Source organism: Neopsephotus bourkii, unplaced genomic scaffold, assembly GCF_033783945.1.
Source record: "Neopsephotus bourkii isolate Nb327-2 ecotype Australia unplaced genomic scaffold, CSIRO-AGI_Nbou_v1 NB_1814, whole genome shotgun sequence".
In the NCBI taxonomy this organism is placed as follows: domain Eukaryota; kingdom Metazoa; phylum Chordata; class Aves; order Psittaciformes; family Psittacidae; genus Neopsephotus; species Neopsephotus bourkii.
The window spans coordinates 895,402-922,702 of NW_026902287.1; the positions used below are offsets into that span (position 1 = coordinate 895,402).

General features: G+C 41.8%; 1 protein-coding gene across 2 annotated transcripts in view; it reads left to right on the top strand.

Moving 5' to 3' along the window:
* DGKQ (diacylglycerol kinase theta) overlaps window positions 1–27,301 on the top strand; it is an 81,886-nt gene that overhangs the window by 43,533 nt on the left and 11,052 nt on the right. For both annotated transcript variants that reach the window (XM_061342688.1, XM_061342689.1), the window contains exons 8-16: window positions 11,418–11,518; window positions 13,024–13,247; window positions 14,072–14,162; window positions 16,331–16,385; window positions 17,207–17,268; window positions 17,488–17,638; window positions 18,489–18,527; window positions 20,183–20,298; window positions 26,972–27,123. In XM_061342688.1, the coding sequence (XP_061198672.1) occupies window positions 11,418–11,518; window positions 13,024–13,247; window positions 14,072–14,162; window positions 16,331–16,385; window positions 17,207–17,268; window positions 17,488–17,638; window positions 18,489–18,527; window positions 20,183–20,298; window positions 26,972–27,123 (991 nt within the window). The remainder of the gene's footprint in view (window positions 1–11,417; window positions 11,519–13,023; window positions 13,248–14,071; window positions 14,163–16,330; window positions 16,386–17,206; window positions 17,269–17,487; window positions 17,639–18,488; window positions 18,528–20,182; window positions 20,299–26,971; window positions 27,124–27,301) is intronic.

The following is a 27,301-nucleotide window of genomic DNA, read 5'->3' on the forward strand; positions in this document are numbered from 1 at the left end:
TGTATAATCCTAGAATGCTCTTCCCATGCATCTGAAAGTCCCACAACCCAAGTGACTACCTCAGTGGGTGAGGTGATCCACAGACCTTCTCCTGTGGACTCACATGGTGGCTGATGCCCTTGCCTGAGGCCAGGTCATGGCTTCTTCGATAATTTCTCTGACAAAGTATTTTGGGTTCACCTGCCAGTTGTTGTCTTGTGCCTCTCTGCATGTCATAACCTATCAAACTAAACATGTCAGAGTCAATGTTTAGCGTGCTGGACCCCTTCCACCTGTCTCTAATTAATATCATTTATGTAATATGAGTCAAGAGTGAGGTGCTCATTATCTTCTGTGTGTTGACTCAGTTCATGTGCCACATCTTTTGGATTCTCTCCCTCAGGAATGTGTGAATTACATTCCAGAATATTGTAGCTTTCCTTAGTTTAAGTTCTCAACATTTTACAGATGCGTATTTTTAAGAACAGTGGAAGCAAGTCAGAAAAAAAGAATAATAATACTGACTTGTAAAGACATGCTTTTCTGTAGGAAAAAAGCCGATAGGAAGGGGTGCAAAGTCTGTAGATAATAACTAGGAGAAAAGTAGAATTAAGGGTCTGCATTCCTTTTTATTTCTTCTCTATTGTAGTAGAATTGTTGAGTGAAGCGTAAAGTTAGAAGGTTTAAATCTTAATTCTGGGAGCTGAAGTATGTTAAGTCAACCATGAAACTTAGCCTACCAAGATACTGAAGCCAAAGGCATAAAATGACCATAAAAACAGCCCTACACTTTCTGAGATAATAGATTTAACAGATGTACAGAGCAAGTTTGGAAAAGGACTGTAAATCTTTGTGCCTGAGAACACGAGCCAGCTTTTAAGGACTTGTCTACACTGTGAACAATTAGAGGGGAACTGAATGTTACAGAGATAGTAGGATAAACATCGTGTGGATGATCTCATTAGTGTAGTTGGTTGTATGGCATGTGAAGGAGTTGAGCCCCAGTGTCCATTTTCATACTGAAATATGTCTTGGTTAATCCAGGAGTATGCAACTGATAAAACTGTTCTGCATTGACAGATCTCAGCTGCGGGTGGAGGTAAAGAAAGGAATTAAAAGTGCTCCTTAGTGGTGTCCCTCAGGGGTATGCATTTTCTGTCCATTCTGTGATGTTCGACTAGGTTTCAACCAGCACAGATTATTCTTGTTTTCCTGGAGACAGAGTTCATTGGTTTCAGCTAAAATGCAACCACAATGTAATCTGTCAATCTTCAGAAGTCAAAGGCAGACTTTTGGAAAACATTTTCATTATTTCATGGCAATATGAAGAGTTAGTGGAGGCAGGAAGGAAAAGAAAAAAAAAAAAAAAGATTTGTTGTATATATGAACAAAGGAATCCCAGAGGAGCTATCCCAGTATAATTCCTGAAATAAAAGAATGAGTTAAGAGCTCTTACTTGTGTGTTGATCCGCAGGGATCTTGGAACATGAAAAGGCCTAATCATGTGCCTGGGAACTTGATTCTGCCCTAATTGCTTGCCAGGAATCAATAGAAGCTGAGGGTACTTCACTGCTGTATAGTGAGGCTTAGGTAGCTTTTATGTATTTTAGAGCTAATCCATCACAGATAGTGATTGAGGAAGATTGTCTTCAACTTCTTCGCTCACAAAAGCTTCTGTTCAGTGGTACTTCAAGGTACTCATTTGTAAGTTGAATTGCTGTACCTGATGTCATGCTGAATTTATTCTGAGATGGCTTGCTTCACCTGTGTTTGAAGATACTTTAGAAAAGAGGATTATGCTCTTGTTCGATGTATTGATAAACTATTGGCTTAAGTGCTAGAAGAGTTTATCTGTTTCCTTTTTTAGCTGAAATGCCTGTAACTACTGGGAGAAAAAAAAATTTGTATTCTGAAAAATCACATTGCTTTTATTTTGCTTCACTTTCCCCACTGTGCTTATCTTATTTTCCTCTCCTTCCCTCAACCCCGTACATCTGCCTTTCTGACACCTCATGTTGCCCACTGTTGTTCTCACTTGTAACCAAGTTGTGTTTTGTGCTCTTCCCCAACTTGTCTCTTCCAGTTCACTTCCTTCCTCAAGCACAATATTTAGTCCCCAGTGTTGCTACCCCTTTGATTTGATTCTCTTTCAGCCTGCCTGACCTTTTCTTGTTCCTTAAATCCCTTTCCCCCTCATCCTTGATGTCTCACACCAGTTGGTAGTCAAAACTTTGGCTGCTCTAGATGTCTATTTCAGGGAAGGTAATCACCTCTTCTTAACTACTTCCTGCAAAATATAAACAGGTTTTATGGAAAATCTGTTCAAGAAGAAAGACTGAAAAATCTGTTGTTCTGTAATATTGTTGTCACGAGGCTATGGAGAGATACTCACAAATGTTATTAGCTAGTGTTAATTTATTCTCTGCCTTAGGGGTCCTTATGACAGTGCTTGCCAGGTTAAAAATCTAAGTGTGGATGCTTGAGAATGGCATAAAGATCCGTGCTTTGTGAGTTGTTTTGGTGATTGTGCATTCTCTTTGCTGTAGCATTCTGCTACTCTTGATGCTTGAGTACAGTTTCTCCATAGCAGCCCAAGGGACATGCGTACAGACATATTTCAGGAGGTGTATTGAGCGCTCAACAGCCTTTCTGGTTCTCTGTGTGTGCAACCCATTTATCCGACAAGGACACATGAAGAGTGTGGGCCTCTCCTGGGAATCTCCCTGCCCTGAGTGTCTCTCAGCACTCTCTGGCTGCATGCTAACTGTCCAGTCCAAATGTGTCCGTCTTCCTCAGGACAAAATGCAGCCATCAAAAGAAAACCCTCTTGGAAAGAGGTTTTAGAGGAACCTGTCTGAGGAGAACAGTGAGGGCTGCGGTGCTGCCAGTAAACTTATTTTCCACAGACTCTCTTTTGCCAGGTCGCTGTGCACCTGCTGAGAAAGAAATATGAAATGTCCTTGCATTAGAACAACCTGAGTCATCAGCTTGGTGCTTACTTATGTTTTGTCCAAAACCTGCTGCCATTATGGAGGAGACCTTGTAATTCTGCAAGCGGGAACAAACTCTTTTCAGGAAGAAGCAAGGACAGCTTGTGTGGATTTGAGGGTTTTATCCTGTAAAGATACTTACGAAACATTCTGCCTTCATAAAACGAGTCATTGTACTCGGCTAAAATGGCATACAGACAACTAAGCAGGTCACATGTTCCTCTGAAACATCACTTAAATGGATTTCGAGCCCTAAAGCTAGAGGGAGAAGCAGGTGAAACCAGATCAAGTGGTGATACACATGGTAGATGCTTGGGAAACAAGGTCAGAGAAATGAAACACCTGCAGATGGCTCTCTTAGTGGAGGAACATCTGGAGAAAAACCAGTCTAGGATTTTGAAAGAGTCTCTTCAAGACCAATAAAAGCACATAATTCTTACCTGGTTTATTGCCGCCTGTAGGTTATGAATAGTAATACTGAAATAAACCAAAATGTGCCAGTGGTAATTCGAAGTAGCACTGGCTAGAGAAGAAGAACAGAAAGCAGGAAGATGAAGACTGGGAGGCCTCCTGTAATCCTAGGGTGAAATCGGTGTGCTCGGCTCGCTCCCTGAAATGTCTGTACGCCAATGCGCGCAGCATGGGAAATAAGCAGGAGGAGCTGGAAACCTGTGTTAAGTCGGGAGATTATGATCTGGTGGCAATTACAGAGACGTGGTGGGACAGCTCACATGACTGGAATATAGTCATGGAGGGCTATGTCCTTTTCAGGAAAGACAGGCCAGCCAGGCGGGGTGGTGGGGTTGCTCTTTATGTGTGAGAGCAGCTACAATGCATTGAGTTCTGTCCGGGGACAGATGATGAGCAAGTCGAGAGTCTGTGGGTGAGAATTAAGGGGCAGGCTGGCAGGGGCGATACTGTTGTGGGGGTCTGTTACAGGCCACCGGATCAGGGTGAGGAAGTTGACGAGGCCTTCTACAGGCAGCTGAGAGCGGCCTCACAGTCACAGGCCGTGGTCGTCGTGGGGGATTTTAACTTCCCTGATGTTTGCTGGAAGGACTACTCGGCAACCCAGCCGCAGTCCAGGAGGTTCCTCCAGTGTATGGATGATAACTTCCTCATGCAAATGGTGGATGAGCCAACCAGGAGAGGTGCGCTGCTGGATCTCATCCTCACTAACAAGGAGGGTCTGGTTGAAGGAGTGAAGGTTGAGGGCTGCCTTGGTTGCAGCGACCACGAGATGGTAGAATTCAGGATCTTGTGTGGTAGGGTCAGTAGAATAGCAAGTAGAATCGCAACCCTGGACTTTAGCAGGGCAAACTTTGGCCTCTTCAAGCGATTGCTAGGGGAAATCCAGTGGGCTAGGCTGCTTGAAGGGAAAGGGGCCCAAGATAGTTGGTTGACGTTCAAGGACTGCTTTTTCCGAGCTCAAGATCGGAGCATCCCGACACGTAGGAAGTCGAGGAAGAGGGTCAGGAGACCTGCGTGGCTAAATAGGGAATTGCTCGGTATGCTCAAGTGGAAGAGGAGAGTTTACAGGTCATGGAAAGAAGGGCTGGCCACTTGGGAAGAATATAAGGCTGCTGCTAGAGGATGTAGGAAAGCTGCTAGGATGGCTAAGGCCTCCTTGGAATTAAAGCTGGCGAGAGGGGTCAAGGACAGCAGAAAGAGCTTTTTCAAATACATGGCAGGTAAAACTAACACCAGAGGCAATGTAGGCCCGCTGATGAACGGGACGGGTGCCCTGGTGACAGAAGATACAGAGATGGCAGAGTTACTGAATGACTTCTTTGTCTCTGTCTACTCTGCTGGAGGCAGTCCTGAAGAGCCCTGTACCGCTGAGACCCCGGATGAAGATAGGTCAACGGAGCGGTCTGCCTTAGTCGATGAGGAATGGGTTAAAGACCAGTTGAGCAATCTGGATATCCATAAATCCATGGGTCCAGATGGGATGCACCCGCGGGTGCTGAGGGAACTGGCTGAGGTCATTGCTAGACCGCTCTCCATCATCTTTACCAAGTCTTGGGAAACGGGAGAGGTGCCTGAGGACTGGAGGAAAGCAAATGTCACTCCTGTCTTCAAAAAGGGCAAGAAGGAGGACCCGGGTAACTATAGACCGGTTAGCCTCACCTCCGTTCCTGGGAAAGTGATGGAACACCTTATCCTTGGTGCCATCTTAAGGCATATCAAGGATAAGAGGGTTATGAGGAGCAGTCAACATGGCTTCACCAAGGGGAAGTCGTGCTTGACCAATCTTGTAGCCTTTTATGAGGAAATAACACGGTGGATGGATGATGGTAGAGCGGTGGATGTGGTCTACCTCGACTTCAGCAAAGCGTTTGACACGGTCTCCCACAGCATCCTTGCGGCTAAATTGAGGAAGTGTGGTCTGGATGATCGGGTAGTGAGGTGGACTGTGAACTGGCTGAAGGAGAGAAGCCAGAGAGTTGTAGTCTATGGGGCGGAGTCTAGTTGGAGGCCTGTATCTAGTGGAGTGCCTCAAGGATCGGTACTGGGACCAGTATTATTTAATATATTCATTAACGATTTAGATGAGGGAATTGAGTGTACTATCAGCAAGTTTGCTGATGACACTAAGCTGGGAGGGGTGGCCGACACGCCAGAAGGCTGTGCTGCCATCCAGAGGGACCTGGACAGGCTGGAGAGCTGGGCGGGGAATAACTTGATGAAATATAACAAGGGAAAGTGTAGAGTCCTGCATCTGGGCAGGAACAACCCCAGGTTCCAGTATAGGCTGGGGAACGACCTGTTAGAGAGCAGTGTAGGGGAGAGGGACCTGGGGGTCCTGGTGGACGACAGGGTGACCATGAGCCGACACTGTGCCCTTGTGGCCAAGAAGGCCAATGGCATCCTGGGGTGTATTAGAAGGGGGGTGGTTAGTAGGTCGAGAGAGGTCCTCCTTCCCCTCTACTCTGCCCTGGTGAGACCTCATCTGGAATATTGTGTCCAGTTCTGGGGCCCTCAGTTTAAAAAGGACAGGGACCTGCTGGAGAGAGTCCAGCGCAGGGCAACTAAGATGATTAAGGGAGTGGAGCATCTCCCTTATGAGGAAAGACTGAGGGAGCTGGGTCTCTACAGTTTGGAGAAGAGGAGATTGAGGGGTGACCTTATTAGTGTATATAAATATATAAAGGGGGAGTGTCACGAGGATGGAGCCAGGCTCTTCTCAGTGGCAAACAATGAAAGGACAAGGGGTAATGGATACAAATTGGAGCACAAGAGGTTCCACTTAAACCTGAGAGGAAACTTCTTCTCAGTGAGGGTGACGGAACACTGGAACAGGCTGCCCAGGGAGGTTGTGGAATCTCCTTCTTTGGAGACATTCAAGACCCGCCTGGACACGTTCCTGTGTAACCTTATCTAGGTGTTCCTGCTCCGGCAGGGGGATTGGACTAGATGATCTTTTGAGGTCCCTTCCAATCTCTAACCTACTGTGATACTGTGATACTGTGATAGCACAAGTTTTCCTTGTAAGGATGGTCCTTGGTAAGCAGTGTCTCTTGAGAGTAAATTCCACCAATATATTTGGTGTAGGCCTCTAGTGGAAAAAAAACATTCAGGATAGCAACATTTTCCTCTCTGCCACAAGCCGCATGTAAGTCTTTTCAGAACTAAGTCCTGTCTGTGGGGATTTGGAAGTCAAAGGACGTGAACTTTGGGCTCATCAAATGCTGCTGATACTTTTCCCAGGAAAATTTGGTATCTTAGCCTCCAAAATCAAATTCCGTAGTTCTGTAAATTATGCCTGGAGTTGACCTTTTTGTAGTTGTTTTCCCCCTGAATAGCATGTGCATGAAGAACAGGTTTTTTTTCAACTCAGTATCCCATGATAAGAAAAAAAAGTGTATTTCAGGAGGAAAACTGATACTGTATAGTCTGATTAAACAGGAAAAGATAAAATACATTCAGCAATGAATTGTCAATATTACAAAACAGGCAGTAACTCCTTTAAATACCAGTTTTTTTATCTGCATCTGGTGCATATTAGCAAAAATTTTTTATACTAAGTAGAGGTATGTAGACTTAAATTCAAATAAGTAGCTGTTTGTCCTTTTGTTAATGTGTCTCCAGCAGCTCATGTGCAAGAAAGCCATCATCTTTCACTGGGTTGGAGTAAAAGTGACCCCTGTGAGGAGGACAGTGATGAAGTTAAACATGATTTTTGGCTGATCAATTGAGCTTGGTTTGTATGAAAGATTACATTAAGGAAAGCAGGATTGAGCATCCTGTGTATTTAGCTAAGGAATGTACTTGAGCTAAGAACATTACTACTGGTCTGTGGAGCTAAACCCCTCCTTGAAAACTGGTTTATTTTAAGAACCAAGCCAACTTTTTGCAACATTTGGCTGGTCATAAGAAGCAAATTGCTCGTAAAAAAATTTCCAGTTAAATTGCTAGGGATTCTCTCAGGCCAGCTAGTATCTAATAAGAGCAGACTACAAAGGCAGTCTGAATGAAAACAAGTACCAAAACTTGGACGAATGTTTTTGTTCTCAGATGGTTGTCTACCCTCTGGATTGCTAGAGAAAACAGTGGAGATTTTGATAGTGTTACGAAAGCTCATACTCAACACTGGCTGTGCTGTCAGTAACCAGCATTTGCTGTGCTTTCTGAAGTCATGTTAGCCCTAAAGGATGTTGCTCAAGACGCAGTGTGTCTTTTGGTTAAAATTTGTCTATGCTAAAGTCACCAGGGAGATGACTCTTGACAGAAATCTGCTTCTAAAAAAATTACACTTAATCCAGCAGGGTTTAAAGCAGTGGAACACTTTCTGGTGAGTGTTACAGTCTCAAGGCAATGTGGTAGAGTTTCAAGGGTCCTTCAGGAGTGAGAGTGGATTATATTTAAATGTTCCTTATGACTAAAAAAACCTGACAATAGACACTCCCATTAAGTTGGTAATTGGAAAATTGAAAAGTTAAATCACCTTGGTAATACTACTTTTCATATCTAAAAAACTACTTGGAAAGTTCCAGTGTATCATATCTTGTATCCCAAGCTCACTTCTCCAGTAGAATAATTCACTCTCAGTGCTGTAAAGAGTATATATTGCATGTGAAAATTGTGTGATTATTTTCCCTAAACAGGTGTTGCAGATGGTTTCAGCTAACTACTCTCAGAAGTGTACTTGAGGAATAAGCATATAGGAAAGAGGAAATTAGAGCTGTGCTTCCAAAAGTCATTCTTCTTGACAGGTGCCAGAAATAAACCTGCAAAACAGGAAGCATGAAGATGTGTCATGTTGTAGATACTATTTAGAAAGGAAGTAACTTTTTCAGTGTGACTTTCATTCAGGATTTTAGTTCCTTTGCTTCCTGCTTAAACCATCTGTGCTTTCACATCAACATCTGAGTGGAAACCAGTACCAAGTGGTGTCCCTCAAGGGCCCATACTGGGACTAGTGCTATTTATTATCTTCATCAGTGACATAAAGTGGGATTGAGGGAACCCTCAGTACGCTTGTGGGTGACACCAAGCTGAGCGGAACAGTTAGTTCGCTGGAGGGAAGGGTTGCCATCCAGAGGGACTCTGACAGGATTAAGGAGTGGATTCTGGGGGATGAAATGTCTATTCCTTTGTGAAAGGCTGAGAGAGTCGGGTTTGTCCAGCCTGGAGAGTATGAGGCTTCAGGGAGACCTTACTGCAGCTGTTTAGTAATTCAAGGTTGCATATAAGAACGCTGTACAGAGACTTTTTACCGAGGCCTGTAGTGACAGGACAAAGGGCAGCTGTTTTGAAATGAAGGATGTCAGATTTGGACTGGACATAGTTAACAAGAATTTTTTTTACTGTGGGAGTGGAGAGACACTAGAACAAATTGCCCAGAGAAGTTATGGATGCCCCATCACTGGAAGTGTTCAAGCTCAGGTTGGACAGGGCTTTGAGCGATCTGATCTAGTGAAAGAGGTCCATGTTAGGATGTTTGAACTATATGATCTTTGAAAGCCCCATCTAACCCAACTATGTTGTGAATCTGTGATCTTACTTTTTATCTTCCTTTCTTTGTACAAGCACCCCTTGTACAGGGGTACCCCTTCACAGGCTGAGATTGGAGGCAGCATGGAGATTATCTAGGCCAACCCACTGCTCAGTGCAGGGTCAATCAGAGCAGTATGTTCAGGGTCATGTCCCGCTGGGTTTTGAATATCTCTGAGGATGAGACTTGAGTACCCTCCCTGGACAACCTGTTTACAGTTTCACAGTAGAAATTTTTTTTCTTAGGTTTAAATGTAATTTGTTGGGTGTTTTTTTTTTATTTGTGTATTTTATATTTATTTATTAATTTTTATTTGTGCCCATTGCCTCTTGTCTGCTCACCTTTACACCCTCCATTGATTACTTACACGTATCAGTAAGACACCCCTCTCCCTGATCCTTCATTCTCCAGCATGAACACTTCCAGCTCTGTCTGCCTCCCCTCTTCTGAGAGATGCTCCAGACCCATTATCATCTTCCTGGGCCCTCCTTTCATTCCTTCCAGTACGTCTGTGTCTGTCTTGTACTGAAGAGCGTAGGACTGGGTACAGCTCTCCTGATGAGGTGTCAGGTTCAGCAGAGTGAAATAATCTCTGTCAGCCTGCTGGCAGTGCTGTTACTAATGCAGCTCTGAATGCTGTTGGCCACTTTGCTGTGAGGCAGAGCTCTGAGCATCTCCGCTGCTCTCACACTTGGCGAGGCTTAGTAAGTGGACCAGACTAAATTGAAAAACAAAGCCTGTAGCTGTCACATCTCAGAATAATGAGAAATAAAGGTAAAGAGAATGAAAGTAGCAGGATTTTATTTTGAGAGTTGGAGTCTCATGTTAAAACACTGTTTTCAGACAGTGTTGGATGAACCTGGAGTTCTGCACCAGTCTGCCTTTGTTTGAAGTGACAGAATTTACACTGAGACAGGAATAGGTGGATTAGGCACAGCGTACCTGAGTTTCAGGCTCTAGGCAGCTTGCAGAGCATCACTGCAATTACTCAGTGCAGTCTTTCCCTTTTAATCTGTCACTGGAGCACTAAGATACCAAATGATGAACATTTCTGCCTGGGATTTTAGCTTGCTTTTTTCTACCATCACTTAGGAGTGGTGTGGTTTTTTCCTTCTCCAGCTCCAGCTCTTCTTTTTAATCCTTCTGTGACAAATTGTACTTTGTTATTGAGGTCATTTGACCCTAGATGCCATTATTTGAGAGCAAAAGTCTTTCAGTACTTTTTGCTGTACTACAAAGTATTTCCAAGCTCTAAGAAAAGGATGGAAGTAGATTCCAGCACGTGACATATCTCTCCTTTACAATGTGTGTTAACAAACTGCATGACTAACCTGTTGCGTGTACAGTGCATCTGGTGTACATAGCTTTTGGTTAATACTTCTAGCATTTCAAGTCCTCAAGTGATACCTTCTAGTGTTTTTATTATTTCATGATGAATACAGCTGTACAGATTTGTTGTGAGATCAGTCTGTAACACAGTGTTGCAGTAAACAGTTCATTGTGACTTGTAAACAATTCAGTCCAACCCTGCAAATACAAAGGGCAAATTCTGACCGTGGATAACAGTCATGTCTGTTGTAAAGCATGGGCTCTCTGGGAGTGCATGAAAGAACCTTGAAAACTGAACAGCCCATCAGGTCTCTTCATAAACATGTGATCAGGAGAGGACACAAGGTCTGTGTTGTTGGAATCTCCTCTTTGGTCTGGATTGATTAATTCCTTGCCATAGACTGAAAGGACACACATACTGGACTTTTATGAGAGAAACTTGTCATACATTGGATTAGTCCAGACTTGAGTCTTAACTCATGTTTGTGAAAGACTTGTGAAAGGCGAACCTGAAATGCTTAACTTTTCGCCCTTTGAGAGATGTCTGTGCAACAACTTGAGCTCTGTGGTTTGAGCATGGATTTGATAAGGCTTTAGTGAAATGAAACACAGCAAAGAGTTGTGGTTCTTAATTTGCTGTACCTTCTTTCTTGTAGTTTTTCTCTTGTTCCTGCATTTTCTCCTGTTTCTGTACAGCTCACCACCTATTTTTAAAGACTTTCTTCAGAAGGATGCTCTCAGAACTTGCAGTGCTTTGGGAGCTGTTCTGAAGGTGACGGTACTCTGTCTTGGTTTCATGTTGTTGAACGGGTCAATAATAAAAGCAGTCATGAATGGTGAGGATGAAAAAGAGGTAACATGAGCAGTGTAGTTATATATAACCACATCAAAGGAAAGGATAAAGCTGTGATTACTTGAAACACTATTCCTGCTTTCCTCCCTCTTTCTAAATGAAAAATAACAAACCAAAATGAAAATATTCAGTCTCAAAGCTTGTGATGAAGAAGCAGTTCAGTAGATTAAATGCAGGGGGTTTTATAGTTTCATTATATGCTTCCTATTCAGGTAGCTTTATGATTTGAGGGGTGTGTTATTGAAATGTAGTAATTGTTTTCATTCAGGTAAACAGACATTAAAGATATTTGATGGGAATGATGCTGTGAAACGCAACCAATATCGGCTGATCTCAGTTCCAAGGATTGCAAAAAATGAAGAAGTTGTGGTAAGATGTGCGGTGAACATCAATATTCCAGTGTGATAATGGGGCACATGACTGTATATTACAATTGTTAGGAGCTGAAAGTTTTACAGATGTAACTCAGTAAAAACAAAATCTGTAAATGGGCTACAATAATACAATCTAATTTGACTTCTGCGTGTAGCACTTTTATTATAGACCATCTGAAGAAGTGGTGGCCTACATATCCATAACATTAAAGGGGACCACAGCGTATCTCACATTAAGCAGTCATTCTCCTTCCCTGTGTGACTCTGAGGTCTTAAGTTTACTTATGTGAGCAGTACTGGATAATCAGCTCCATAGGTCTTGCTCTTCTTCTGTAGTATTCAGTTGTTTGACATTGGACAGCCACTGCTATTGCATTTCAGTTAATCCATTTTGAACACTGAAGCATAGTATGGTTACCTCCACTCCTTGGCTGTAAAAGTAGTGAATTGTCAATCGCATCATTGCCACTCCCCAGCTTTTCTAGTGCTCTGTCTGGGGGTGGAAGCATGACTCGGTACTAAGTCAAATGTTCTGTACAGAGCTTAATTTGCTGGGCTAGGCAGAGACCCCATGCAGCACAGAAATAAAGCCTAGAGAGGGTAGGGGTGGTGCACAGTAGAATTAAGCATGGTGAGAACTCAAAGTCATAAGAGACTTGGCCCAGAAGTCCGAAGAATTCATTACATCAGAATTTGACAATTTAAACATATGGGTCATTAAGATTTTTATCTTGATACTGTGTTCAAAATCAACAGGAATTCTGGAAAATATTTGTATTGTTCTGCATGTCAAAGATCTTGAAGGAAAATGGTAAACAGTGCTGAAAACACTTTTATTTAGGAGTGCTGTTTGCTTTTCAAGCCCATTTTATCAGGTTGCTGCTTATAATACCAGGGCAGATTCATACCAGTTCTCATAGCTGACTGTATTCACCCATGGCTGTATTCACTGTAGCATCTGTGTTAGAAGAAATGCTGCAGGCATGGACCAGTAATTGATGTAAAATTCCTGTGGCTGCTTGCATCTTCCAAGGACTGCCCTTAACCTTCCCTCTTTACAGGTTTGTGGGTTCAGGACAGACTTGTGGCTGAGAAGCTCCTAATTTTCAGCATCCCCTTAGTGCACAAAGGTTGTTAGGCATAACCAAGTGTAATTTACCATTTTCCTTGTTGAACTAATTTTGCATGCAGTGAGTGTAGCCTTACTGGTGCTGAATTTTTACATTCAATCTGTCATGTAGGACTTGACTAACATTTGACAGAAATACCATGTGTTCAAATCCACTGATATCTCAAATTTTCTTTTGTATATTCCACTAAAATTTGTTTTTAAAATTTTGCTTGTTTTGTTTGCTGCCATTGCTATTTATCCACCATACTGTGGTTAAAGCATGCATTAAAGGTTCATTCCATATGTAAAATATTTATAAATGTCTGTGGTTACACAGGTATTAATGGTGTCTTTTCAAGGAAATGTTAATTTATCTTGCTGTGTTGCAGGAGGCTGCTTTGAGGGCATACTACATAAATGATGACCAGCAGGAGTATGAGCTTCAGACCTTTACACAGCAGGCGCTGCTGTCTGATGATGTTATCAACAGGAACGATGCTGTGGAGGACAGCAACTTGAGCTCGGTATTCCGCGAATCTGTTCCTGAAGCTTGGATCATCAGAGCCAAACCAAAGGACGAGGAAGTGATCAGAATTTATCCTGCCTGGCTGAAGTGAGTGTTTTTAATCACAAGGTTATTCTGGTTGGCTACAGTTGTCGTCTGTAGTCTCCAGTGTGTTTCAGTTACTGAAGTCGCACAAGTATAACAGAATGTAGTTTAGTCTTCTGTATTTCAAGATTCTTCTGTTTATTTTTCTGAATGAGAAATATACATACTATTCATTTCCGTGCATGGAGACGTGTTTGTGCTTTTCTTTAAATGCATGGAACATACATCTTGTGCAGTTCTGTTGTCGTGTGTTCAGCCAAGAAGATGCAGCTTTACATGAACTCCATCTGTAAACAAATGATGACACACACATATGCCACTTGAAAGCTTGATTTAATTTATTTTTGTGTTTGGAAGAAACATTAAGTAGGAAGAATTCAGTGTAACTTCTGATTTGAGAATAGGAGGAAAAAATCAAGGGAAAAAACTCTGTTCCATCTACCACTGAGACAATATACATTTTAAGCATATTTAGCAGTGGAAACAAGACTGACTGGTAACCAATTCATGTCTTAAGAGCAGTGGTAAAAAAATTAAACATCTGTTCATTTTACTGATGCAACTACATTGCCAAGTTTTATGAAAGACTTGCAGGTAATTCTGTGTATAGAAAGAAACTAATTGCCACAATTGTAATGATCATTTCCTTGAGATGAAAGTCTTTACTTCTCTGTGGGGTGAATGTTGCATCTGCCGTGAACCTCAGTGAACAACTTTTCTTCAATACAGATTTCTGCCTATCCCCATAGAAATAACGCTACTTAGGTAAAAAAGGTACAGGATAGGTCAAATGATTGTCCTAAAATAAGTGTTTCTTTTCTCTTTAGGGTGGGAATGGCATATGTTTCTCTACGAGTAAATAAGGATAGCACTACACAGACTGTCATCAAGGAAGTGCTTCCATTACTTGGAAAACAGGTAAATGAAAGATAGTAAGCATGTCCATATACCACCTGAGTGATCCTGAAGTGGGGTGCGTATGTTTTTTCCCTTTAGAGAAATTATAATCGGTCAGTTCACAGTTATTGTGAATGCTGTTCATGTTTGGTAGATGATCTCTTGTGATTGGAATGATGCTCAAAACTTTCTGCAATCTTGATGGTACATCTGGTTGCTCTGTACTGGAAGTTACTGTCAGTATTTCTGGGTCAAGCAGATTTACTAGCATGAACACAATGTTTCTTGGCATGCAGTATATTTTCTTATGGCTTTTTATGTCTTGAGATATTTAAAATACACTTGTATGTAACTATGCTGCTAATGTTGTGTTGTTGGGAAACTGGAGATCAGTGTTGAGATGATCATGCTTTTCTCCTACTTCTTTGCACTGCTCTGCAAAGAAAGTCATAGAATCCTAGAATATCTCAAGCTGGAAGGGACCCATAAGGCTCACTGAGTCCAGCTCCCTGCTTCTCACAGGACTACCTAAAACTAAACTGTATTGACTAAGAGCATCATCCAGGCACTCCTTTAACTGTGACAGGCTTGGTGCCACTTCCCTGGGGAGCCTGTTTCAGTGACCAACCACCTCCCAGTGAAGACACCTCTCCTAATGTCCCATCTGAACCTCCCCTGACGTTGCTTCACTCCATTTCCCTGTGCCCTGTCAAGGGTGACCAGAGAGAGGAGATCAGCACCTCCCCTCTGCTTACTGCCTGGAGGAAGATGTTGACTGTGATGGGATCACCCCTTGGCCTTCTCTTCTTCAAGTTGAACAAAGTGACCTCAGGTGCTCTTCCTTAGCCTGACCCTTGAGGCCTTTCACCACCCTGGTTACCCTCCTCTGGCCACTCTCTGTTAGTCTGACGTCCTTGTTAAACTGAGGGGCCCAAAACTGCACAAAAGCCTCAAGGTGGGGCCACACCAGTGCCACATAGAGTGGGACAGTCCCCTCCCTCAACTAGCTGGCTATGATGTGCTTGATGCACGCAAGGGCATGGCTGGCCTCTTTGGCTGCCATGTTGATTCATACTCAGTTTGCCATCAACCCACATCCCCAGATCTCTTTCTGTAGAGCTGCCCTCCAGCCTCTGCTCCCCTAGTTTGTATTTATAACCAGGATCGCCCTGTCCCGGGTAGAGAATCTGGCTCTTGCTGTTGTTAAATCTCATATGACTGCTGATTGCCCAGCTCTTTGGCCTATCCACGTCTCCCTGAAAGGCCTCTCTACACTTGAGGGAGTCCACAGCTCCTCTGAGTTCAGCATCATTGTCAAACTTCCTTAATGTGAATTTAATTCCTGCATCCCAGATCTTTTATAAAAACATTAAAGAGCAGTGGCCCTAAAATTGAGCCCTGGGGAGCCCCACTGGTGACTGGCTGCCAGGCTGATGTAATCCTGTTTCCTATAACCTTTTGCACCTGACCCATCAGGTCAACTGCTCACCCATGTATTACGGACTTGTCTACGTATGTGCTGGACAGGTAATCCAGAAGAATACTGTGAAAGGCAGTACCAGAAGCTTTGCTAAAATCCAGAAACACCATATCCTGCTGGGTTCCCTTGGTCAGCTAGATGGGTGACCTTGTCATAAAATTCAATTAAGTTGGTTAAGCAGAACTTTCCCCTTGTGGACCCTTACTATGGGCAATGACTGCACTGTCTCTCTAGTGTCTTTCACTAATTCCCAGAATAACTGTCTCTGTAATTTTACCAGACTCTAAAGTGAAATTGATGGGCTTGTGATTACCAGGGTCTTCTTACCCTTCTCGAAAACTGGGACAGGACATACCAGCTTCCAGTCTATTGGACTCTACACTTCCAACATGGCTGAAAAATGATGGAAAGTGGTCCTGTGGTAACATTGTCCAGTTATTTCAGTACCCTGGGATGAATCCACTGGGCTGTGAGGATGCCAACATAGTTAAGGGCACAGGAGCCTGCGATTGTGTGTGTGGCTGAGTGTGTAAAATAACGATTATTCCTGGATCAGGAGGAGTGGTTTAGGAGAAGATCATGGTTGGTTTAAAACTGTTTGATTTTTCATGCTCTGTGTGCGCGCAGTGTAACCATAACATTACTGTAAACACCTGATGAAATTCTATTTAATTCAGAAGCTACATTTACATGTTGCATCTTTTGGCAGACGGAGTGCCTCGAGAATTTCAAATTGGTGGAAGTGCTTATGGGCAGTAAGCAAGGTAAGCAAAGGATCATTGGTCAAAGGCACGTCTGTAACTGATCTTCCTCCTGGAGCTGCTTTTTCCCCTTTTAACACAGTCCCAGTTATTTTTTAACATATGCCTTCACAAATGGAACTTCAACATCATGTTGAAATACTTCATTAGAAGTGATGTTTGTTAGTTCCGGTCTTGGGTGTCCTTTGGGAATATGGTTGCCTTCTCTTTCTTCATAATCACCTAAAAGTTTATTAGTTGTTTCTGGCAGGTATTGACCCTTTGGCAAAAAGCCCTGTTTAGGGGAGCTGCCTTTAACTGACATAATCGTCTTAAGTGCAGTACTTGGTAAAATTTTATTGCAAAGTTCAGGTGGCTCCCTGCTTTCCCTTCTCTTTCCCTCTGACACTGCCTCCAAACAAGAAAAAATTCAAGTCTTGAGATAGTCCAAGGGGTATGTGTATGCACTATAAAATACACAGGCCTAGAGTTGCTCAAGAGGGTTGTGACCCTGTAAGAGCTGAGCTGGTGTTCTCCAAGTTCACATCCCTTTGTGTTTCATTATTTGTAAGGCTGCATGGAGAGGTAAATAAAGCCACTGAAGTAGTCTGATGATGCCCTGGCCACATCCAAGTAAATATCTTTGTAGTTCAGATACTGGCCTGTTACTTGGCTTTCTTTGTGATCATTATCAGGAAGTTGGTTTATTAGGTTAATGTAGCCTTGTGAATGTCCTACCTGGTTGGTTTCTGGTGCTCTTAAGTTTTTTTAATAGTTTTTGTTTATTGAGCCTAATAATAACTTGAAGTGCTTTTAAACAGGATTAATGTTCTTTCTGTCTCCAGTTCAGCGCATGGTGTTGGACAATCAGGAGCTGATTCTTAACAGACTCAAGGACATAAGAAAGGTAAATCTGAAAAAGTAACATGATCCTTTTTTCTATCAAGGAGGTAATCCCCATTATTACAGAAAAGGCAAGTAACCAATTTAAGATTGAAGCTTGTTTCTGTTCAAAATATCCTCCAGGCTTAGAGGATTGACTGCTAAGTCCAGAACTATTTGGGATTTTGTTTCACAGTATCTTTTGGCCAAATGTCACATCGCTTATTTTTCTTTATTTCGGTAGACTTCAATACGTCAGATGAATCAAACAAGATTTTACATTGCGGAAAACAGTAAATCCATAGTGCGAGTAAATTTACTTGTTGGGGGCCTTCCACCTCAACTTTCTCGTGAAGAATACACCAATATTCTCAAAACTGAATTAGCTATCAAAAGTAAGTATGTGTTTTGAGATATATTCATATGTATAAAATATAGTATAGTAGCATCTGTTGCTCCTTTTTTTTTCTTAGTGTTTTAACGTTATTTGAATAATCAGTCTGCCTTGTGTATGATCATGGGGGCTTTCTTAATTCATTTGAAAATGCTCATGCTTGCATGAGAGATGTAACAGCTCATTATTCACAGAATTATTAATACATTACTTGAGTTGTATGTGACCGCACCATTTTTTCTCTAGTGAAAAGTATCACTTCTTAGAATTGAACCATACATACCCTTACACCATTCAAATCATGGCAGTGCAGTTTAATTCCCTGTGCATGAACGTTCCTCACCTTTGTTAACCTCTGACATTTTTTGTGTGGGCTGTTCTCCATGTTGTTCATGAGCTCTGTGCTTGGTCATGGAGAGGAATGAGCGGTGTGTGCACACACATACAGACAAGTACTCAGTTGAGAGAATTTATTTTTCTTTTTGAAAGAAGTGTAACTGATTTTCCATAATACTCTTTCAACCAACGTAGACTGTAAACAGTGTCAGGAATGCGTCATGCTTTTCATTTCAGGAAGCGAAGCATTTTTCCCAGTCTTTTATGTAACTTCAAGAGGAATTAAACTTCAAATGCCAGAAAGAATTCATAGTCACATTTTATGAAAATCAGTTTAGCTTTTCTAACTTGCAAAGTAAACTTAGGAGAGGGAAAGTGTTAGCTGGAGGTTCTCCCTATATTTGTGTAACTTTTAATATTTATTTATGTTATATTGATGTAACTTTTAAAAATATTTTAAATATTTACTCTAAATGTACCAAGGTTTTATGTGTTTGTATTTTTACCCTTTGCAGCAAATGTAGTATCTGTGAGTCATGTTTATCAAGCACAAGGTAAGCATTAAGATTTTCTGTCTTGCAAATAATGCCTATTTTCAAAACTGCAGCTTAGTACTAGGGTCTCTAAGTTTGGGGTTTGTTAGTCCCAGCCCCTCAGGTAAAATGTAACTTGTATTTACAACGAGCAGTGGATTAGTGTTACCTTATTAAAAACAAAAAGGTTGGCTTTATGCCTCATGTACCAGAAAGTGGAGACATTTCACCATAAAAATGAGTTTGAAGTCGCACTTATAACTGAACAGTCTAACACCACCAAACAGTTAAAAGCCCTTCAAGTACTCTCTCTTTATTTTGACTTCTAATACGCTAAAATTAGGTGCTGCTTTTGAACTTGATGGTACTGTTACACAGTCACTGTTTCCTAGCACAGTTTAAGCGGGAGTTCAGTGGCTCCTCTGCAGAAAATCAGCACACTTAACTCTGCATTCACCCTTTCAGATGTTGTTCTGCTTTTGCTTTACGAGCTTTATTTCAGCAAGCTTGAAGATGAGGTTTCTGAAAGCCAGAGCAGCAGTGGCTCTGTGCAGCTTTAGTGCAATGGTCAGGTGGAGATCTGCATTTGGGAAAACTTAGAAGTGTGGAATTTCTTTTGTACATTTAGGTGTTCGTATTCAAGATGTTTCACAACCTTTGGCAGGCTTAATTTTCACATGACTGCTAAGTGAATCTTTCTATAGTGTGATTTTGAAGACTGATGCATGCTTCCTTTGTGTATTTGCTGTCTCCACGTGGCTAGTAAATACAGACTTGTCATAGGAAAACCATAAAGCTTTCATACGTGCCTTCTCCATTTATATGCCAGTGGAGAACAGTTGGTTTTGTGATACTCTTTTCATGTCACAGCTTCATTTAATCAAGATCACCTGCATGTGGTTTTTAGATATTTCTGCTTGTGTGTGATTTTTGTTGTTCTTTGTGGGATTTTCTTTTTTTCACTTTCTGAGTATTTTAATGCTTCTGGTAACTTCCTGACTCTCTTTCTTTTGGTTGCAGCCAGGTTGTGGTACTAGCTCACATCTCATATGCTGTCCATTATGCACTTTGGTCTTATCGTACCCTGTTTTCCTCCTCACTATCTTACTTTAAACTAACTTGTCAGTATTTTATTTTCTTTCATTTCTCCCTTTTGTCTTCTCTTCTTCCCCAACTTCCCCATACAGGTCCTAAGTCAACGTAAAGATATTAAAGTGATTCTCAGACCAAGTCTTTGCTTGTAATAATTCTTGCTGGGATATTGTTAATGAATGGAACTACTGGATTTTTAACAATGAGATGCAAAATGAAACCTAATACCTTTGTCACTTCTGCATGAGGAGAATAGTCTGTTGGTTATGATAGAGAGTAATAGGCCATACTTCTGAAGCCCAGAGGAAGTCTTCAAATATGCAGTAGCTTTGTGCTACATTTCCTCTTGTCCTCAAAATGCTTTGCTTTGATAAAAATCCAGGTTGTGCTTGGGGGTATGAAGGAAAGACTAAAAATCAAAACAGCCAAATTCACTGCTAACCAACAACCACAAGTGCTGCAGAGTAACTTGTACTGAACAATGTCCTGAGTAAACTGAGTAAACTTTTGCTGTGATTGATATACAGGTTTCCTGATAGTAGTAGAATATATAAGAAAAACCCAGTTCTGATGCCTCTTTACAGGTGCTGTTGTACTCGAAATTTCATGCTTTTCTGAAGCTGAAAGAATATATATGCTAGTTAAAGATACAACTGTCAATGACAAGCCTCTAAACGTTGTGGTGATTCCTGAAGTTGTGGTAAGAGATGGGTTTGTATTTAAAATATGTCTTCAAAAGAAAAACAACTACCTTAAGGCTTTTTCTGCTAAGTAAATAAAAATACATTTTATTCAAGGGAGCCATAAAGTGAGCTTCTGTAAGCAGTGTGACGAAACAAACACTTGAGAGCCTGTACTTTGTGTTTATGATACACTTCTGCAAGTTAAGTCACTTCTGTTACGGTTGAGTTGTCAGGAATACTATATGACTATGCAACAGCATAACTATACAACTATAATGGGGGAAAAATCCAAACAAAATCTTTTTTCTTCTTTATTTCTTCCAATGATCGGGAAGTTAGGTGCGGTTCTAGTTTCAGCTGGCATGTCTTGAAATGCTTACAACAACTTTGTACTGGGGACTAAATGTATTTCCTCACTAACCATGAGGTAAAGTGCTACTGCTGATCTTCACCTTTACATTAACTTCATATCCCCCGTTCTCTAGCAGAGGGACTTTGACCTTGTTCAAGTGATGCATTGTGTATTCCAGAGGAAAAATAATAGTCTTTTGGAAGACTTAGTGCAAGAGTCCATTCACTAATTCATGCTTGATTCTGATTTCTTAGTTTTTATGGTTAAAAGTCACTTTCCTATGAATCAGTTGGTTTTATAATAGATTTCATGTTAACAAAGCAGATTTGGAGTGAAAAGAAGGAAATGGTTCATTGAGCAAAGTGCTTCTTAACCAGGATGATGTAGGTTCTGTCCAAAAGAGAGTGTAGCCATGGTTACTTCCTGCTGAGCTGTTGCCTTGCAGTTACTGCCTTTCTGGAGTTGCGTTATGGCAAGTGATCTAACTGAGAGTCTTGGTTTGACTTTAGAACCTCACAGAAAGTTGAAAACTTAAAAATACCTCATAACTAGGAACTATGAAGCAACTCTAGAAGGCAGGGTCTCAAGTTCAGTAGTCAGAGTTGCATATTTACATCTCTCCTTTTATGATTTAAAGAGTCCTAGGCTTGTCAAAGTTTTCTGAGGGCAACATTGGATTTTAGTATGAGCAGATACTAGTGGTAGTGCTACATGAAACTGGCAAGATTAAAAATTATCCACCCTCTGAAAAAATGATAGCCGCCTTCCCATGCACTTGTGGGCGTTATGTTTTGTGAGACCCCTAGAAACAAACATCCCCCCCTCATCCAAACTACGTTTCGGAGTTTGTTACCAGAAACAGAAGGCAGCATGAAGATGGCACTGCTTTTGGATGCTTGTTTTCGGTGGCTTAGGCAAATGTATTACAAGCCTGGATTTGGTGCATGGTATTTGAAATCGAACATACTCATCTCTGTTGATTACATGTGTCTGGTTTTCTGACACTAAGTATGTTGGAAGTGAACTTCTTGATGGCTGGAAAATACAGATAATTATCTGATGCAAGGCTTTTTCAGAAACTCCAGTTTCTGAACTGAGGAACTGCTAGGGATGAATTCATGTTATGTTAGAAGGAGAGGGAAGGGCTGTACATGTGCATATGCATTTTGTTTCTATTGCAGCATATGCTGTTTCTGTCTGGTCATCTCACAGAAATAAGCCAAGATTAATTAATCTAAATAATACTTCAAGTGGTGTTTTTATGTGCTTTGGCCATGCAGCTTATGCCATTCACTAATTACCCAGGGGAAACTGATGAGTGATTGTTGACCCTACACTGGGTAGCAATTGGAGTAGACAACCTCCTAAGGTACTTTCCAACCTAGATTATCCTTGTATGGTGTGATACTGTCAGCCGTTGTTTATAATTTATATATGTAACCATTTAAATACAGCACCAGGTTGTACTTATCATGAGCTGAACACAATATTACATTTACACTTTGTTTGACATTCCTCTTCTGGGTGAAATACAAAGGAATTGGGAATGAAGGGCTAATGTGTAGTCTTGGAAGACGAATGGGTAATAAGATAAAGGCCATAGTGTTTTGGTTAATGAATGATTTTTCCAAATTGCAACTTCAAAACAAACCAACCAAACAGACAAAAAAACAAACCAAAACAAACACCACCCCAAACCAAACAAACAGAATCTCCCCTAAGCACAAGGAAAGCACAAAAGTAAATCCTAGTCCTTTGTTTTCCTGAGGTGAGGTTCAGTTGCTCGTTGTCTCATATACCTTCTGAGGAGGAGGCTCAGTTCTAGTCTGCTGTGGTCAGGTCTGCCAGAAGCAATTCATCCTCTTACTGTCATTACTGAAAAGTTTGAATGCAGAATGAGTTTGCGCTGTGTATTAGAAAGTCAAACAATTAGTGTGATCAGATGTGTTGATCTATTCTGCTGTTTCATGATCTTGGGCCTTTAAGAATTTAATCAGACACTTTCATAATATTCAAGTAAATGAAAATACTCACTTTGTTGGAGTGTAAAAAGTATTCAGTCTCTCAGAAAGCTGTTTAGCTGCTGAGTAGTTTGGTATTTCTCTTTAGTAAGTGTCAAGGTGAAAGACATTGCAGGGCTGGATTTTTTAACTGAAAGCGAAGTTACCAGAACTGCTTGTTTGCTGGTACTGCAAAGGAAAATGAGCAGCAAGTTTTACAAGAGCAGTATCATCGTGAAAGTGACAAGTTTCTGTGTTTTTATCACTAATGCCACTTACTGGTGGAGTGTCCTCTAACGTACTCTATTTAGGTTCCTCAAGAGCAGTAGATACGGGTGTGGAAGTTTCCATTTCATTCATTCTACTGATTCGTTACGCAAATGTATTCAACTTTAACGTGTGGTTGTTTAATGACTCTCTTTGCCAAAACACCATGCAAGGTTACTTTTCACCCTCCTTCCACTGCTGTAGTTACCCTCCTGCTGTTGACCCAGCTACTGCTCTGGTTACATTCGAGCACCTTGCACGTCATTGCTCATCAGATGCAATGACATCTTTCTGCCCAGGATGGAGGAAGTATGTGCTTGGGGTGTTGTGAGTCCTTGCACACAGGAGATTCTACAGCCAGCCAGCTTGCAAATGTTGAATCTTATTTGTCACAGAGGTATCTGCAGTTCCTGGAGAGAGTCCTCCACTCTGGAAGATGCGCTGTGATGGTTGTGCTGGCCAGCCTGTGGCACAGAACACCTTGTTCTGCTTCATGCCCAGATGGGATTACACAGTACACTCAACAGAAAGGGTATTCGTTTGGATACTGACTATCTTGCCCCAGCCTGAAGCCATGCTTTGCTAATCCTGACAAATTAAGCAATTCACAGTGACTGTCAAGAGTGTCTAAATCACACGGCCTCCTTCAGCTGTCTCTAAGAAACGAGCAATAAATTCCTTCCTGAACACCAGCCAGCACAAAACCCCTCTGCACATTTCACTCCTCAGGCAGAGAGCACTGAAGCCAGGGCCAAAGTGGGAAGGGAGCCCTCAGGCAGTGAGTCACACATCCGCCTCTGCCCGGTAACAAACTCATTCTGTGTCCCCGATGGGGCTTGACTGTGGGATTAAAACATATTCAGCAGCATAAGAGCGCTACCCTTGTGGCCATCTGTAATTGTAATGGAGCGTCTGCAGAAAGCAAATCCCTGCTCTGCTGTACAAACTGTCACAGGATTTTTAACACCCACTGGAAAATAACTGTTTTCTTAAAAGCTGGCCTTTATCTAGCAGCTCAGTAGTGTTTCTTAATCCTTTTAAGTGTAAATAAGAGTGGCGGTGGGAAGCAAGTTAACTGTAAGGCTTAAGCACTTTCTAGAATACTTCTATTTAGCCTACATAGGCATGTTTAGTCCTAACAGGTATAGTTAGGAATATACATTAGAAGATACTTGAACAAGGATGGGTTGGAGTGCTTCGGCTGCTCTATTTACACTACAGACAGATACTTTATTAGCCCCTTCTGCACAGCTGCTTGTGAGTTGTCCTAGCTTTCAGGGTAAATGTTTCACTTTTTTCTGGTACAATATTGACACTGACAATTAGGAAATTTAGATGGCAGTTTTGTAGAAACTGTAAATACATATTTGCAACAATATATATTTACTTGGGTGAGATCCTAGTCGACTTTCCAAGGCACAGCTGTGCTTTTGAATGCCTTGGAGCTTACATCTCAAAAATCATTGCGATTCCCTGCAGTTCCTTGTGAATTATTTTAGTTACTTGGTTTTGAACCCAGTGCATTAGAACTCGTCTGTAAAAGCAAGTAATATAAAACATGTGTTCAACATGTCACTTCTAGATGTCCAAAACCAGTATTTTTAGAAACTTCCTTCCTGAAGAAGGTCATCATGTTCTTGTCCACATTCAAGTAAGGTATTTGTTTGACTTGAATGTTGTGCTGGTTTCTCTTCTCTTGTCCTTCTTTGAAAATGCTTTCATTTACTTTGAGCAGCAGAACTGAATATTGTTTCTTTCTGTTATCCCCTTACTTCCTTCTTTATTAAGCCCCACAACTTTCCAGGCGTTAGACCAATCCTGAGGGTTCAGATAGCTCGTGTTTTCTGGGAGGTTGAAGTGACTGCAGATGAAGTTTAGGTAGTAAAAAAGCTTTGAAGAGGAAGAAATGGGAAGTGTTTGGGTGGAAATATAGGGCAGATTAGAAGCTGGAACAAGGAGTGCAGAAAGGGAACAGGTTGCCCCATTACCCCAAAGGGATGTGGTGTTTCCTTTCAGATCTGCTCTGCCTTTCTTTGCTTGTGGGATTTTCAAAGGAACATTCGTAATAGGATATGGCACATGATGGTGCAAGAACAGATGGAGTAATAAGAGCTTTACTTTTGGAAAAACTAGGGCTCTGCTTACTGTTTTTATTAATGTCTGTGATGGCTGGAGGGGAGGAAATCCACTCCTCTCATTTGGATGTGTGGATCCTTAAGCCACACAAGACCCAAGAAAGTCCTTCCCTTTTCTGACAGTGGCATGAGTTGTTTTCCTTAGACCTCCTTTTCTGGCTACAAATACCCTTTCCATATGCTTGACAGAAATAAATGTATTACCCTTGTTGTGTGTTGGGCACGCTTTGAACAATTGTTTACCCTTTTCCAATACAGACTGAATGTGGAGGTGAGAAGTGTTTTGACCTAGCAGCCGCCACAGTATAGTGTGAAGGTGGTTCCTCTGGAGGCTGTGAGGACAGCTTTGCAGCCTGTGTCTATCCAAGCTAGTTATTTTGACAGCGGTGAAACCTTTCCCATAAGACAATCATCAACCTTGTTACCTGCTTAGTGTTCCTCTTCCCACTGTGTTTTCTGTTTGTGCCTACAAGTCATGCTGAACATCAGAGGGCATTTCTTGTGCAGGGAGTGACACAGAGGAGAAGGATTTTTGTGTGTTTGCAGGTATCTTCACATGTCTGGGAGGATATGGCTTGCAGAGGATTAGCACCCAGCGCTTTTAGGAAGGCAGAATTTGAGGAAATCTCTCAAATACTGGAAAGCCCCAAATGAACATTTGGTTTCAGTCATCCAAATCACATCACAGGTAGACAGTGGTCTGAGGTATCTCAATATCACCTTGCTTCCCCACAAAGTTATTTGTTAATTTGCCCTGATTTCACCCTTCGTCGCCTTATATTGTGCTCTGGTGGTTGCTTGCAGCAGCAGCAGCAGACAGGCGCTCCGCATGCTGTCTCCTCCCCTCTGTAGCTGTTGGTATCTCTCTGCGTGTTTGCACGCTGCAGTCATGCTGCTGCCTCACTGCCCCCTGAATCATTCTTGTCTAAATTGACTTATATTTAGCACTGTTGTTCTGTTCCCTGAGTCCATCCTGTCAGCTGCGTGACAAATTGCTGTTCCCTGAATGCTGTCCAATTTGTAGACACAAATTACCACGACTTAGGGACTGTGTTAAACGTTTCTGTTTTGAAGCGTGCTCGTTGAAATGCCCGATGGACTTTCCTGGTGCTAGAGGCTGTGGCAGGGATGAAAGGTGTGCTGGCATTCTCTGATCCCTGTAGAAGACAAACAGATCTTACAGCATAATTTATGGGCTGGCTGACTGAAAACCAGTCCCGAGGGGGTGCCTCTGAGTGCCCTCCAGTGGGGTTGCAGATATCATTCCCATGCAGTCCATGGGGCACCCCAGCATATCCTTCTGCCATGTACAGAGGAAGTGGTCTTGGGGAGTGGTCTCTGGGTGGGCACCAGGCTCCCCCATCGCACGGCCATGCTTTGAGAGCTCTTTCCGCAGCAGCTTCAGTAGAAGTGTGAGGATTTGTAAGGACATCAAATCCTCCCCATTAAAAATTACAAATACTTACTTTTTAAAGAAGCTTTTGGCCTCTTTACTTCATGGGAAGGGGCGTGCCAGTATTTGCCCCAAACACTCTGGTTTTGCAATATTTTGTCCTTGTAAATTAACACGTATTCTAAGATGACCACAAAACTTCACACAAACGTTCCAGGTTCTGGGGAGAAATTATCTCTTTGCAAGGAAGTGTTTGAATTGTACATGACTCTTGAAGGTACCTCCTCCCTCACACTGTTGTTTGGCATGAACTACTTCAGTTTTAATGTTAGGATCAACTATGTAGTTGGAATGGCTTAAGGAAACTTCAGTTCCCAGAAGAGTAAGATCAGCAGCGAACCTACCCCTTGTCTGGACATTGAATCCTTTTATTTATAAAATCTGTATGTTTTTACTAAGCATCAGGAGGTACTTCTTAGATGTAGTAGTAATTTTCCTGCCTAGTAATAGTTTTGGCTGATCCTTTTCCATGTCTTCTTTCAGGCTTCCAAGATACCACAGAACTGCTGCCCAATTCTTGTGTTTGTGAATCCAAAAAGCGGTGGTCTAAAAGGTCGCGACCTGCTGTACAGTTTTAGAAAGCTGCTAAACCCACATCAGGTCTTTGAACTTACCAATGGTGGCCCATTGCCGGGGTAGGTCATCATATTTTTGAAAGCTTTTTATTTGTTTTGCTTTGTTACTTATTTTTTTAAAAGATGGATCAGATTCACTTGTCAAGGAAGACTGAAATTGCTTCTGTTCTGTGCCTGAAGACCAGAGCAGTGGATCACTCCTGGCTGGTTCTCATTGTGAAAACAGGTTTGAACTTTT